At 46.5% G+C, this 12,170-nt stretch overlaps 1 protein-coding gene across 3 annotated transcripts in view; it reads right to left on the bottom strand.

Annotated features, from left to right (window-relative positions):
* The window catches only part of Nsmce2 (NSE2 (MMS21) homolog, SMC5-SMC6 complex SUMO ligase), a 216,461-nt gene that overhangs the window by 172,631 nt on the left and 31,660 nt on the right, over positions 1-12,170 (bottom strand). For all 3 annotated transcript variants that reach the window (XR_005870474.1, XM_040730305.1, XM_040730304.1), the window contains exon 3: positions 1,346-1,452. Coding sequence is in view for 2 of the 3 variants with exons in the window: in XM_040730305.1 (XP_040586239.1) it covers positions 1,346-1,452 (107 nt within the window). In the remaining variant the exon portion in view is untranslated. The remainder of the gene's footprint in view (positions 1-1,345; positions 1,453-12,170) is intronic.

The raw sequence follows: 12,170 nt of genomic DNA, 5'->3' as shown, positions 1-12,170 counted from the left end.
TACCTATTTTCAAATATTATGCCACCAAAGTGTATTTTCATATTTTCCTGACAAAAGTTATTCCGAAAGCTAGAGACGGCTCAGTGGCTAAGAGCTCTGCCTGCTCTTACAGAGGTCCTGAGTTCAGTTTCCTGCAACCACACGGCGGCTCACAGCCATCTAAAATGGGATCTGATGCCCTCTTCTGGCCTGCAGGGAAATATGTAAGATAACAAATAAATTAATAAATAAACAGATCTTTGGTCAGTGGTGGTAGCCAACACTTGGGAGGCAGAGGCAGGAGGATCTCCGTGAGTTTGAGGTCAGTCTGGCTTACAGCCTGAGTTCCAGGACAGTCAGAGTTACAAAGAGAAATCCTGCCTCAAAAAAACAAAACAAAAAAATAAGTAAATAAAAGCAGAAACAAAAAACTTATTCGGAGGACTAGACCTAAGCCACAATAGCCAAAAGCATTGGACTTTTATAATCGGAATGAGTTATTTAATCATAAGTAACTAGTCTTAATCGCAGTTATATTACACCAAAGACTAGCCATACAAAGAACAGGAAAATCTGTGTTTAATGCTCATTTCAGTGACTTAAGTATTAGACAACAGATAAAACTTTATCTTCACTTGAATAGCAGCTGGTCTTGTTAAATACTTGCTCTTTGGAATTTTCCCATGGCCATAAGAAGAAAAGGCAAATAAAGAAACCAGAAGTGCAAGCCGCCCTATTACACAGGTATCCGAAATCACTTGGACAGGGAGTTTCCGTGGCTCAGAGACAAAGGGTTTCTCAGGAGCGTTACTGCAATCGCGTTGCTCACTTCTTACTCAACACAGCACTGCTAAAGAGGATGTTGCCACCTTCCCACCTCAGCTGCTGTGTGTGTTGTTCCTGGGACAGCTGGAGCCAGAAAGATAAGCTTGGCCTCTGGAACAACCGAAATGCCAACCTTTTTTTTTTTTTAAACTTTCTCAAAACACTTCCATGTTATCTGATCCTACAAATTTTGCAAGAGATGCACATTAAAGGTAGAGGATAAGTAACTAAGCCTGGTCTAAGTTTCATGCCTAAGCAAATCTGACAACAGAAACAAGCCGCACACACTTTCCACATTTTAATGAAGATCTGCTCGCATTTGAAGGAGCGTAAGCTAAAATTTTTCAGACAAAAATGAAAGACAATCTAACATGCATTTCCCGCGCTAATTAGCCTAGGTACCTGGCTGGAAAATATCAGATTCCTGCTCCACAGTAAGGACAAGGAGACATTAAGGACAGACAGAAACGAGTTTTGATTTTGTTTCCATCTCTAGATCAGAGAGCTGTGGGCAAATACTCGGGGAAGGGAACAGACTCACGTGATTTATGGCAGCCTGGACAGCCTGGACGTAGTGGCTTAGTTCTCGATCCATTTTAGCAAACTCAACCATGGCCCTGTCCATACTGTATTCACTACTCACTTCGGCTGAAAGAGAGAAAGAGGTCGTGATTACTATTTTGCAGTTAAAATGCCACATCTGGAAAAACCCAAACAACACGGTCATCCAAAGGGCTAATTTGTAAAAGGCCTACATTCTTCATCAAAGTCGTCAACAATCAACGTGACTATCTGTGTGTCCCCCCAGGAGTGATTGGGGTGCGGGGTATTTGCCTTTCTCATGGAACCTCTTGCTCGGGTTTCCTGGCCTCTGGCCTCTTGTAGAAGAAGACAGAACTCTGTCTTCCCCAGCCGGCAGGAACACTGAGCTCTAGCCTCTCTGCTACCCTTCTGCCACACATCAAGGGAAGACCACTCTACCTACGTCATAATTCTCAGGTCTCAGGATCACTGTCCTCAGCCTTCTAAAATATCCCCCAGCCCCGCCCCTCGGGCTGCACTGTCCTTCGTCCGTGGTTGTCAGCTCCTCCAGACATTCTCTGGGCCCTGGAGACGCAGCTGAGGCCACTGTAGGTCACACTTCCTTCCTTCCTTGGGCTTTGATAGTTGCTACTACAACATGGCTGGGAGTCGACCAGAGAAGGAAGAGGAGACCCGTCACCTAGAGGAGCTGGATCGTCACTGGACTCAACAACATGCATTTCCACCACCTAGGGGCTACAGAGATGGCCCAGACAGACACTCAGGGTACACACAGCTCTTGCAGTGATCCTGAGTTCCCAGCTCTCACACTGTCGGGAACTCCAGCTTCATCCATAACCTCTTCTGGCTTCCTGGGGCACTTGTGCTCACATGCAAACAAGCTCTCCCTCTCCCCACCACACCCAACCCCACATACACATAACTGAAGATAAAATACGCCTTTTAAAACTTGCCCCACTTAGCCAGGCATGGTGGTACTCAGGAGCTGAGGACACAGGTAGGAGTTCAAGGTCAGCCTAGTGCACATTTACCTCATCTCAACACATGCCCACACCCCCACACCCACACTCGAACACACACACACACACACACACACACACACTCACGCACATACACTCACACATGCACTCTTACTTTCACAAAGCCCTTCTTAAGATTCTCCTCAGATTTACTCTGCACATCCTTCAAGAGCTGAGCTCAAGTCCCATCTGTTCTGAAATTGTAGCAACTAGAAGAAACTACTTGTTTAACTTACTTTAACACCTATACTTCATACTTGGGCACCATAAACAACCACGCCTTTCTCATCCCCATTGTCTCATCTCTCCATGGACAAGAATGGTGTGGAGTGTTCCTGAGACCCAACAAAACACTGCAGAATCAATCTCTCTTCTATACTCTCCTACCTGAAAGTCCAGTGATTAAAATAAAGAAAATGTATGGCACATATACTCACTTGTCTACTCTATTTTCACTGTGATCTTTTTTCCACTAGAAAACCAGATGGAAATGCCCACACCAGGTGGTGGCAGAAGGCAGAGCCACACAAAGATGTCAAGGTTCCTAGAAGGGGCTCCCATCCCATCCCTGCAGACGGCTCCAGGAGAGGCTGGCGCAGGTGACAACGCTGGGAGCAAAGGCGGTGGGGACAGAGCACACGCACAGTGGCAGGAACGGCCGCGGGGACAGAGCACACGCACAGTGGTAGGAACGGCTGCGGCAATTAACCAATGCCTGGGTTTACACCAGCGTGTTGTACTTGTATCTCACCATGCAGCAACGCGGAGACAGGTGGTTGGCAGTTCCGTCTTCTTCCAATACTGGGAATTAAACCCAGGGCAAGAATTTCATCATGGTGCTACATCCCCGGCCCTTCTAAAATCCTCTGACTGGTCTTGAGTTCACTCTGTAGCTCAAATGGGCCTCAAACTAGGGCTCTTCCTGCCTTGGCCTCCAGCATAGCTGATATTACAGGCCCATATGACCAGACCCATCAAAGAGACGGGCAGTTTTCCCTTGCCTTTACACAGGAGAAAGCGGAAATAACTTGTTCAAAGTAACAGTGGTACCAAGCAGGAGAACCAGACTTCCAACTCAGGCTCTGTAATGGCAAAACACAGATGCTAGCCCCTTGAACAAAACAGCTTTATAGCAAGAAAGACTCCAACTCCTTCACAGGGATTTCAGGCAGCCTGAGGCCGTCAGTTCAGCTCCCACCCAGCCCCTGAGAACAGAAAGTAGGTCACTGGGAAACTGACTCACGGTCTTAGTGGCCCCCGGTCCTGGGAGGCTCTTTCTATATTCCTCAAATAGAAGAAACAGGTAAGAAAAAGGAAACGCTTCCCCAGGGTCAGACGCACACTAGGTTTTACATGGAAACTATCTTTTCCCGTCCTCACGGGGAGTTTGAAGTGCTGGGACAATGAACAAGTCGCCCACCGAATGTGGACCACCAGCCCAAGTTCAGCCACTCCAAAGTCAAGGCTCCACTAGTCCATGCACACAGAGAAGCCGCTAAAACCGCCTGGAGGCGACAAAGAGACTGTAGAGAAATGTCCGGAAGGAACCAGTGTAGTGGTATCTTGTTTACACTCTAATAAATGAAGCTTATCTTAAGATCGGAGGGCGGAGCTAGCCTCTAGTCAACCATAGAGGTCTGGGGGTCTGTACAGACAGACAGGAAGTGAGGTGGCAGGGCAGGGAGAGAGATGTAAGGCGGGAGGAGACAGGACCTCGCTCTCTCTTCAGTCTGAGAATTTGGCAGAGGTAAGAGCTTTAGTGGCTGGCTGCTCTGATCCTCTGGTCTTTAAGTCTTCACCCCCTAATATCTGACTCCGGGCTTTTATTATTAAGACCAATTAGAACTCATGTTACAAACCAGAGTCCTACAAAGAACCCAAGTGCGGAGACGCTCCTAAACGGCGCTCACAGTTGGAGATTATTTTCATTACCTATATATCTAATCGCTCTCCCCTGACGAAACATGGCCTGGGAAGGCTGGGAATATTGAAACTTCTTCAATATGTCATCCCATGAACAAGTATTTATTAGACTCCGCCCTTTCTTTCAGTAATTGAATGAACCTACATCAAATACATGAACACTGACTTCCAAGGCAATATGCACATTGAGACGCCCAGTGGGCAGACCTCAAGGCCTCTGGGAGACCTGTCACCTGGCACGTTAATTAAGAAACTGTTCCAAGAAGTTAATACAATAACTAGCTGAAATATGTCCCCCACCTCCACCCCAGCACACCAAGTCCAGAGGGCACAGATAATCCCTGCTTTGCATTATAAAACTCTAGCTGTCTGTCAGCATGCCAGCATCAGGCTGTTCTATGAATCTACCCAACAATGCTGAGCAGGGCTGTTTCTAACACTGTGCAGAACCTGCACATCCTAACACACCAACAGGGACCTGGTTAAGAGTGAGCCACAAACCAGCCATCCCTTCCGTTTCCTTTTGTTTCTTCCTACTCCGGGGCAAATGCCAGGGAAACAAAGAATAATGTAATTGCTGGAAGAGGGCTTCACTTAGATGGAAATACTGTGAAGCTTACAGAACCGGAGACGTCTCTAACTGGATGTAGCTGGCCTGCTCATGGCTTCCCTGGAGTCAGACAAAGCTGTAATTATGCAATCTCAGCAGCCAGGCTGTTCATGAGACACGTCATGTGTTACTCAATGCCGAAGCGCATCCACGGCAGTAACTGTGACCATTCTCCGCGGTGTGGCACTGAGAGACACTGGAGAGAGACAGGTGACCGGCGCTAGAGTGAAGCAGACTTTAATGAGAGCGAGGTGATGGCGGAGGCGGGACCCAACGTGAAAGTGACAGTAGCCATCGACGCTCGTTGCCCTGAACGAGAAAGCCCAGGACAAAGGGAGACAGGCACCTGAGAAAGGAGAGGGGGCGAAAGCTGCTTTTACGGAGATGGACTCTCTCAGGCGGTGGCTAAGATCTGTAGGTGGTGAGCGTGGCAGCATGGGATCCTCATGTGGCATGGGAGCAGCGTGAGACTCTTTTCCCACTCCGTTCCAGCGCTGTCCAGGGTTGAGTCACACCTATTTGCTCGCTCAGTGTCATTTTCTAGGCCACAGGTTCAAGAGCAGCAGCCGATGAGGGGAAGCAGTTCTCTACTGGGGCATGTCTGAGTCCACATGCTTATGGTCAACAGACCCACCCACCTGCCACCCAGACCAGCAAGCAAGTCAGTGAGGGCGGATGACAGGGCACAGTTCTGGGCCTTCCTAACCGCAGGTGTGTTGTGGCTGCAGCCCAAGGCATGCACTGGAGAGGAGTCTACCTGCCCGAGGCCAGCTCTGAGGATTGGGAAGCAGAGCTGACAGTCACTCGTGCTATCTAAGCCTTCACTAGAACTGCCTTCGGGGAAGCACACATCAAACAAAGTCTAGGCTTGCCCGTCTTGTCTCTCCAAGCAAACCACACAGGGACCACTGCACCTCACTAACCTCACGTGTCTCTTTGATGTGCCCTAGGGAGAGCTCCCAATGCTCTCCGCTGGGAGGTCTTCTCCCAGACATCTCTCTACTGTCCAGAATAGGTCCAAACATGCCGTCCCTTATCAACCCATAAAACCTCTTTCCTTTACAAGTAGGACGTGTGCGCACACTGGGGAGGCACGCCCTCAAAACAAATGTTGCCTACTTATCCTTTCCACCTGAGTGTGTATCTGATTCACTCCAACAGCTCTGTCCACGGCCACGCAATTCTCAGAAATTCTGTCCCAAACAACTGAAATGAAAACTGTGGATCAGGTTAGTTTTCCTATTCTACAAAGCTACACATAGGCATGTCCGAACAGAAACACAACCAATTACATGTCGTAGTTTTAAATTCAACGCCATGTATTTTATTAGTGAATTACCAAGCTAAGACAAAGCAGACATTTAGTGTTGCTAAGGATTACTGACTATGAGTCAACATGACTCACACTCTCAGAAGAATCTGATAAACATTAAATGTCATAAAGTACATATACCATTTTGGCAAGAAAGAAGGAAGGCAGCAAGGGGTTGCCTGACTTTATTTAAAATTTCTTAAAATAAATGGCACATGTAGTCAGATTTTATTTTCTGAAAATCGGGAATAAGTACTTCCAGATCTCTTCAAATGAGAACTTGACTTTTCAATATTTTATTCAAAAGGCATCTTTTTTTTGGAGAACTACAAACAGATGACAATATAAACCATGCCCTGAACTCTCCCTGCCAAAATACAAACCAAAACACGACTTCTCTGTAAAGCCCAATCACCCATCTCTGGTGACATACATCTGTGTGTGTCTCCTGGCAGACAGATATTAAGCAATCAACATTCATCAGGAGTTGGATTTAATGACTTACTCACTGCTTGAGCAATCTTTAATAGAAACTTGGTTCCTTCTCACTACACTCACTGCACTTCAAAGTTGCAATTATTCCTCCACACAGATATTAGTGTGGTAAAATTAAAACTGAATCCCCGGGTTACAATTGCCTCCCACTGGAGGTAAGAGTGGAGTGTCAGGTGTACCACTTAAGCTAGTCAGCAGCTGGTTTCTGCCCAAACTTGAGGAGAAATTCTGGAGAATTCTTCACCCTGTCTGCCATCTGCCCCCCTACAGCTCTCCCGTCACGTGATAAACACAGAAGCAGGAAGCCGCCTGCTACAGAACTGAGAAGGCAGCTCTGGAGTCCAGGAGGGAGCCAGTCTTGAGGACTGTGGTACAGGCTGGGAGTCTTTGGAAAGACTGTTTCCACATCTCTGTAATGGGTGCCACAACAGTCGTGGGGACCGGAGAGATGGGGGAGGGGTTAAGAGCACTTGTCATTCTTGCAGAGAATCAGGGTCCAGCTCCCAGCATCCGCGTGGCAGCTCACAGGAACCTGTAACTCCAGGCCCAGGAGAGTGAATGCCTTCTCTGGCCTCCATCAGCACCAGACACACATGTGGTACACATCCATACATTCAGGCACTCACACGTGCTTTAAAAAAAAATCTCGTAAAACAATAAAAAAGATACAGAAAAGCACCAAATTCGTAAAGCATGTAGGTCCAGTCCTCAATGCAGAGCCTGGCTCAGAGTGAGCGCTAAGCAAAGACACCTACCACCAAAGTCACTGCAGAGGCGGTGGCTAATCTGCAAATGTAATCCGTCCCAATCCTGAAGTATCTTCCCTCGGAACTAAAGAGTGTCAAGTCTGTACTAACTTGCAAAGCACCAAGATGAACTCCTAGACTTCGGTGTTCAGTAAGAGGTGTTGCAGACTCCTTTACCTCACAAAAGCTTAGGCACTTAGTACACACCAGGCAGGGAAGGCCTTAAAGGAAGGGACAGCAGCTACCACCGCCACAGGAGGCAGGGATGCTTTAGCAAAATGCCATGACTGCTCACCAGACTCGGGCAGAGGCTGAACAAATGGTTTCAGGGCTCCCCATGGAGACTGATTCAGAATTAAAACAGCCAAACGAAAACACTGGTGGCGAACAAAGAAAGCCATGAGGGGAAGCTGAGCAGCCTTCAATGGACACTGTGTAGCAGGAGTGTGAGCACACCGCCCCCTGAGCCAACATAAATTGGGCATTATTAAGCACACAATGGAGATAAGGGAACTCACTCCCGGAGAGGTGAAATCATCTGGCCAGGTCATGGAGTTAATAAATAGTGGAGTGATGACTTGAAGTTAGTACTGGAGGCACAGGCCACAGCGTCTGAACTGCCACAGGAACAGACAAAGCATGCTTCATACAGAAGCCATGGAGCAACGAATGAGCTATTCTGCATCTGAAGGCTTCCGGTTCAATCGCTTCCTCTGAGAGGAGAGGAGGGAGGGAAGGAGAGACTGGCTCCCTGTGCTGCTCCTCACGCTCCATCTCCCCTCAGTAGACAGACAAGTGGAGCATTTGCTTTCACCCCACAAACTACCATGGCAAAGGTGCCACAAAGTCACAGGAATGAATGCTGCCACGGGCTCCTTTCAACTTACGACGCGCCCATAGGCTCTCTTTTGGTCCCCACAATTTTGAGGGTCAGGTCTTTCACCTGACCATAACACTTCCCTCACACCCCAACCATCCATTTCTCCCTACTAGACTCGAAACGCTGAGAGTTCAAGGCAGGAAGCAATATTCCCAGCAGCATTTCCCAACTGGCGTGGCTTCTGTCGGAGACAGGTTTTATCTACATGGGAGACTCGAAGCCCCAGGGAAGAGGCTTGGGGAAGAGGCTTGGGCTCCACTCTGGCCAACACCATGGCTTTCAGGCAGTAAAGACAAGAGGTGTCTCTTCTGAGCAAGCCTATGGTGCTGACTCAGAAACTTAAAGAGGCACTGGAGAATCATCCACCACCACACCTAAACGCAGAAGACCTGTGAAAAGTGAAGGATTTTCCGTCATTAGTCATACTCTCTAATATTCTCAATGTAAGTTTATCTCACTTACACCAGTAGATGCGGAATTATGGGGTTCCCCACATATTTAAAAACCCTGTTGTAAGGTTAATGAAGTCTATGGCTGACACATGAATGTGGGGTCCCCAGTCTACCCAGGCGACACATAATCCTCTCATAGAAGCTGCTCCAGGTATGACTGCGGATATCAAAATAGTGACAGACAGAATGGAAATAAGGACTGGAAACATGGCACGTTAGGAGAAAAGACTTTCAGGTCTCCCAGTGAAATCAGGGTTCGTTGCTGCCTGGTCTCCGTATACAGGAACTCTAGGCTATCTGCTCAACAGTAACAACATAAAAGCAAACAGCACGGCACTGGAGTGTAGGTGAAGGGACCTCCAGCGCGTCATCCAGCAGTGGTCACCAGCGAGCACAGTCTCTGCCCTGTCCTTCGGAGCGAGCAACAGGGCAGTGGTGCATCCGCTTACACACAGTGGTGACAAATTCTCACCCCATTCAGAATGTCCTCAGAAACACAGGTAAGCCACTTGGACTCTGTCTGACTTGGTGTGATGAGAGTTGTTCCACAGCTGAATTGCTCCAGTTAGCAGAGCCCTCCCCACAGAAAAGGCTGGCTCAGCACCAGGCAGAGAATAAACCTCTACTGCTCTACACATTAACTTATGTACACCTCACAGCCCCTGGATAGTGACTTAATTGCTGCTTTATGCGGCTCGTGATGTTACGACAGACACAGTAATTTCACTCTACCTCAGTATCAGAAGCAAGACTTGAACCTCACACCTCAGCTCTAGAGCTCAGGCAAGCTTCTTCCTGGGCCAAACCTCGTCTCCATTTTCTTAGCGATCTCAGTTCCTCAACGATTAGAAGGGGGCAGTTAATCCTCACCTCCTGCAATCTTCCACACACAATCCCCGGCAAGCTGGCCTGCCTTCGTTTGCCGTTGTAAAGACGGGTTCCAGGGTGGCTGTGGCACCCTTACCACACTTACGTCACTGTATCATGGCACTTCAACAAACAAACAGCCAAACACCCAGGGAAACCGATATTAAGCCAGACCTCTTCCTTCCCTTATTAGAGCCACTGATTTTTTTTTTAACTTAAAGTTCAAACTATAAGTTGATCAAAATGCATGCTTCTGAAATCTGGAACTTTTATTTCACTCAGGAAGCAGAGGTCTTTCTGAGTTTCATTTGTCACCTAACTATCAGCAGGCCTCCCCGGGGTCCTGTGGTACATTAACCTGACAGCATTGCCTTTTCTTAGTTTATTCCTCAATCAGTTAAATAAACAGCTAGTATCAGCAGAGAACTTATGCATCAGGCACTAATTAACTCTGTATATGGTCTCGCTTGGTCCTTATAATGGGTCTGAAAAGAAGATACTATTGCCACTCCACGGGCAAAAGCACGGCTCAGAGGGCCCAAGAACAAGGAACTGAAGTCACGCTTGCTAACGAGCAATGGAGAGGACTCAGGCCAGGGTCTACGATACAGCAGAATTTCCCAAGTGTATCAGTCATTTTTTCACCCTTGGGGCATAAGCCAAGTCCAGGGAAGACATGTGAAGACCAGAAAGTATCCTTACTATAGGGTGATAGTCATGCTAGAGGGAAAAACTGGGAAGAGGGAGGATTTAGGCTGATGAAGAACCAAACTATCAAATTCATCAAATGAGATAGTTACTGGAGGAAAAGAGCTAAGTCTTTAACCTGCAAACACGGAGAGCAGAAGCCAGTTTGCACTTCACCGCGGACTTGTCTCAAAACAGTAACAATCCAAACAAACCCTATCTCTGTACTTATTTTAAATCATCTCAAAGTGTGCAATAAGGAAAAGATTACCAGGTCCAACATGTTAAAATTGTTAATAAAGAAACAAACCATAAAAAAGAACCTAACTAAATGCAATTAATTTAGGATACCTGCTGAATTTGTTAAGTGATAAGACCTATCTTACATGGTCTATAATCTCTGTTATTGACCTACCTCTTAGATATTACTTAAGTGGAGAGTGTTTGGTCTTAGAAACATTTTTTTCAGGAAAGAGAAATGCTATAATTATAAAAGGAAAAAATATTTCACGTTCATATGCTGTATTAGAGTTCTCTAGAGTAACAGAGCTTAGAGAATAAATTTCTCAATATATGTACAGAAAGGGGATTTATTAGACTGACTTACAGACCGTGGCCTAGCTAATCCAACAATAGTGGGCTACGAACCGAAAGTTCAAGAATTCAGTAGTTACTAAGTCCGTGAGGGTGGACGTCTCAGCTGGTCTTCAGTGTACACGGGAATCCCAAAGGAGCAGACTCGAATGCCAGTCAATGAATGGACGTGTGAGGGAGAGCAAGTCCTCACACAGGCTGCCAGCACACGGCGTGACCAGATTAGGTGGGTTAAAGGCATGTCTTCCCTCCTCAAAGGAGATCCTTCTACTTCAAATTAAGCTGAAATCCCTCACAGGTGTGCCTTCTATTTCTTGGTTTTAGTTACTCCCAGACATAGTCAAGTTGACAACCAAGAATAGCCATCACATACACGTCCGCTGGAATATAATTTCTGAGATTATTTTTGAAAAGCCAAATAAATTGGATTTCATACAAATAATAGTAAATCAATCAGTTAAAATTTACATTCCTGGCAATTCTAGAAAGCCAGCCTATGATAATTTACTACAAATATCATAATGCCTGTCCTCATATTTGTGGATCCCTATCATTCAAGTTCCTGAAAAAGTACACCTCGGGCATCATGAGTTAGTACATTCAGGTATCATACAAGGTATATCTTAGGCATTGTAAGGTATGTCTTGGGAATCATAAGGTTATGTCAGGCACCAAAGGTTTCTTACGTTTATACTTATATTAGTTACCTTACAATGTTTTATTTTCCGTATAATAGCCCTAAATCAGCAATGATGTCCAAGATGGCTTGCTTTCCCTTCTTTAAAAAGCTTCCATCAAAGAAATAATGAACTATAGACACTCAAACCTACTAGAAACTTATCAGGGAACTTGCTGGTAAGTAAACTGTAATAAACGACCACCCACTCCTGTACCTGATTTGGGAAACAATTACAATCAAGTATAAAATGGGAAATTAGGAACCATTAGATATTCACTAAGCAAGTGGTTCTGTCCTAAGGTACCAATTATAACCCTGTAGCAGTATTTATAAGATGGGAGGGTCTAGTAGATCACAACCCACATACAAGCATCGAGCTCCAGCAACCAAACAGAACCGAGAAAACTCAAGACCTACACCCCGATGTCACCCTGATGTCACTGAGGCCGCTCCTTCTCGGCACCCCCCACATCTCACAAGTCGAGAAGTTCCTTCAGCCCTGCCCACCACACTCGGTGAGCATCTCCTCTCCGCCTAGAGCTGCCGTGTTTCTCTCTTG

Source organism: Mesocricetus auratus, unplaced genomic scaffold (assembly GCF_017639785.1).
Source record: "Mesocricetus auratus isolate SY011 unplaced genomic scaffold, BCM_Maur_2.0 Super-Scaffold_100023, whole genome shotgun sequence".
NCBI classification, from domain to species: Eukaryota; Metazoa; Chordata; class Mammalia; order Rodentia; family Cricetidae; genus Mesocricetus; species Mesocricetus auratus.
This window is presented reverse-complemented; position numbering and strand designations above follow the sequence as displayed.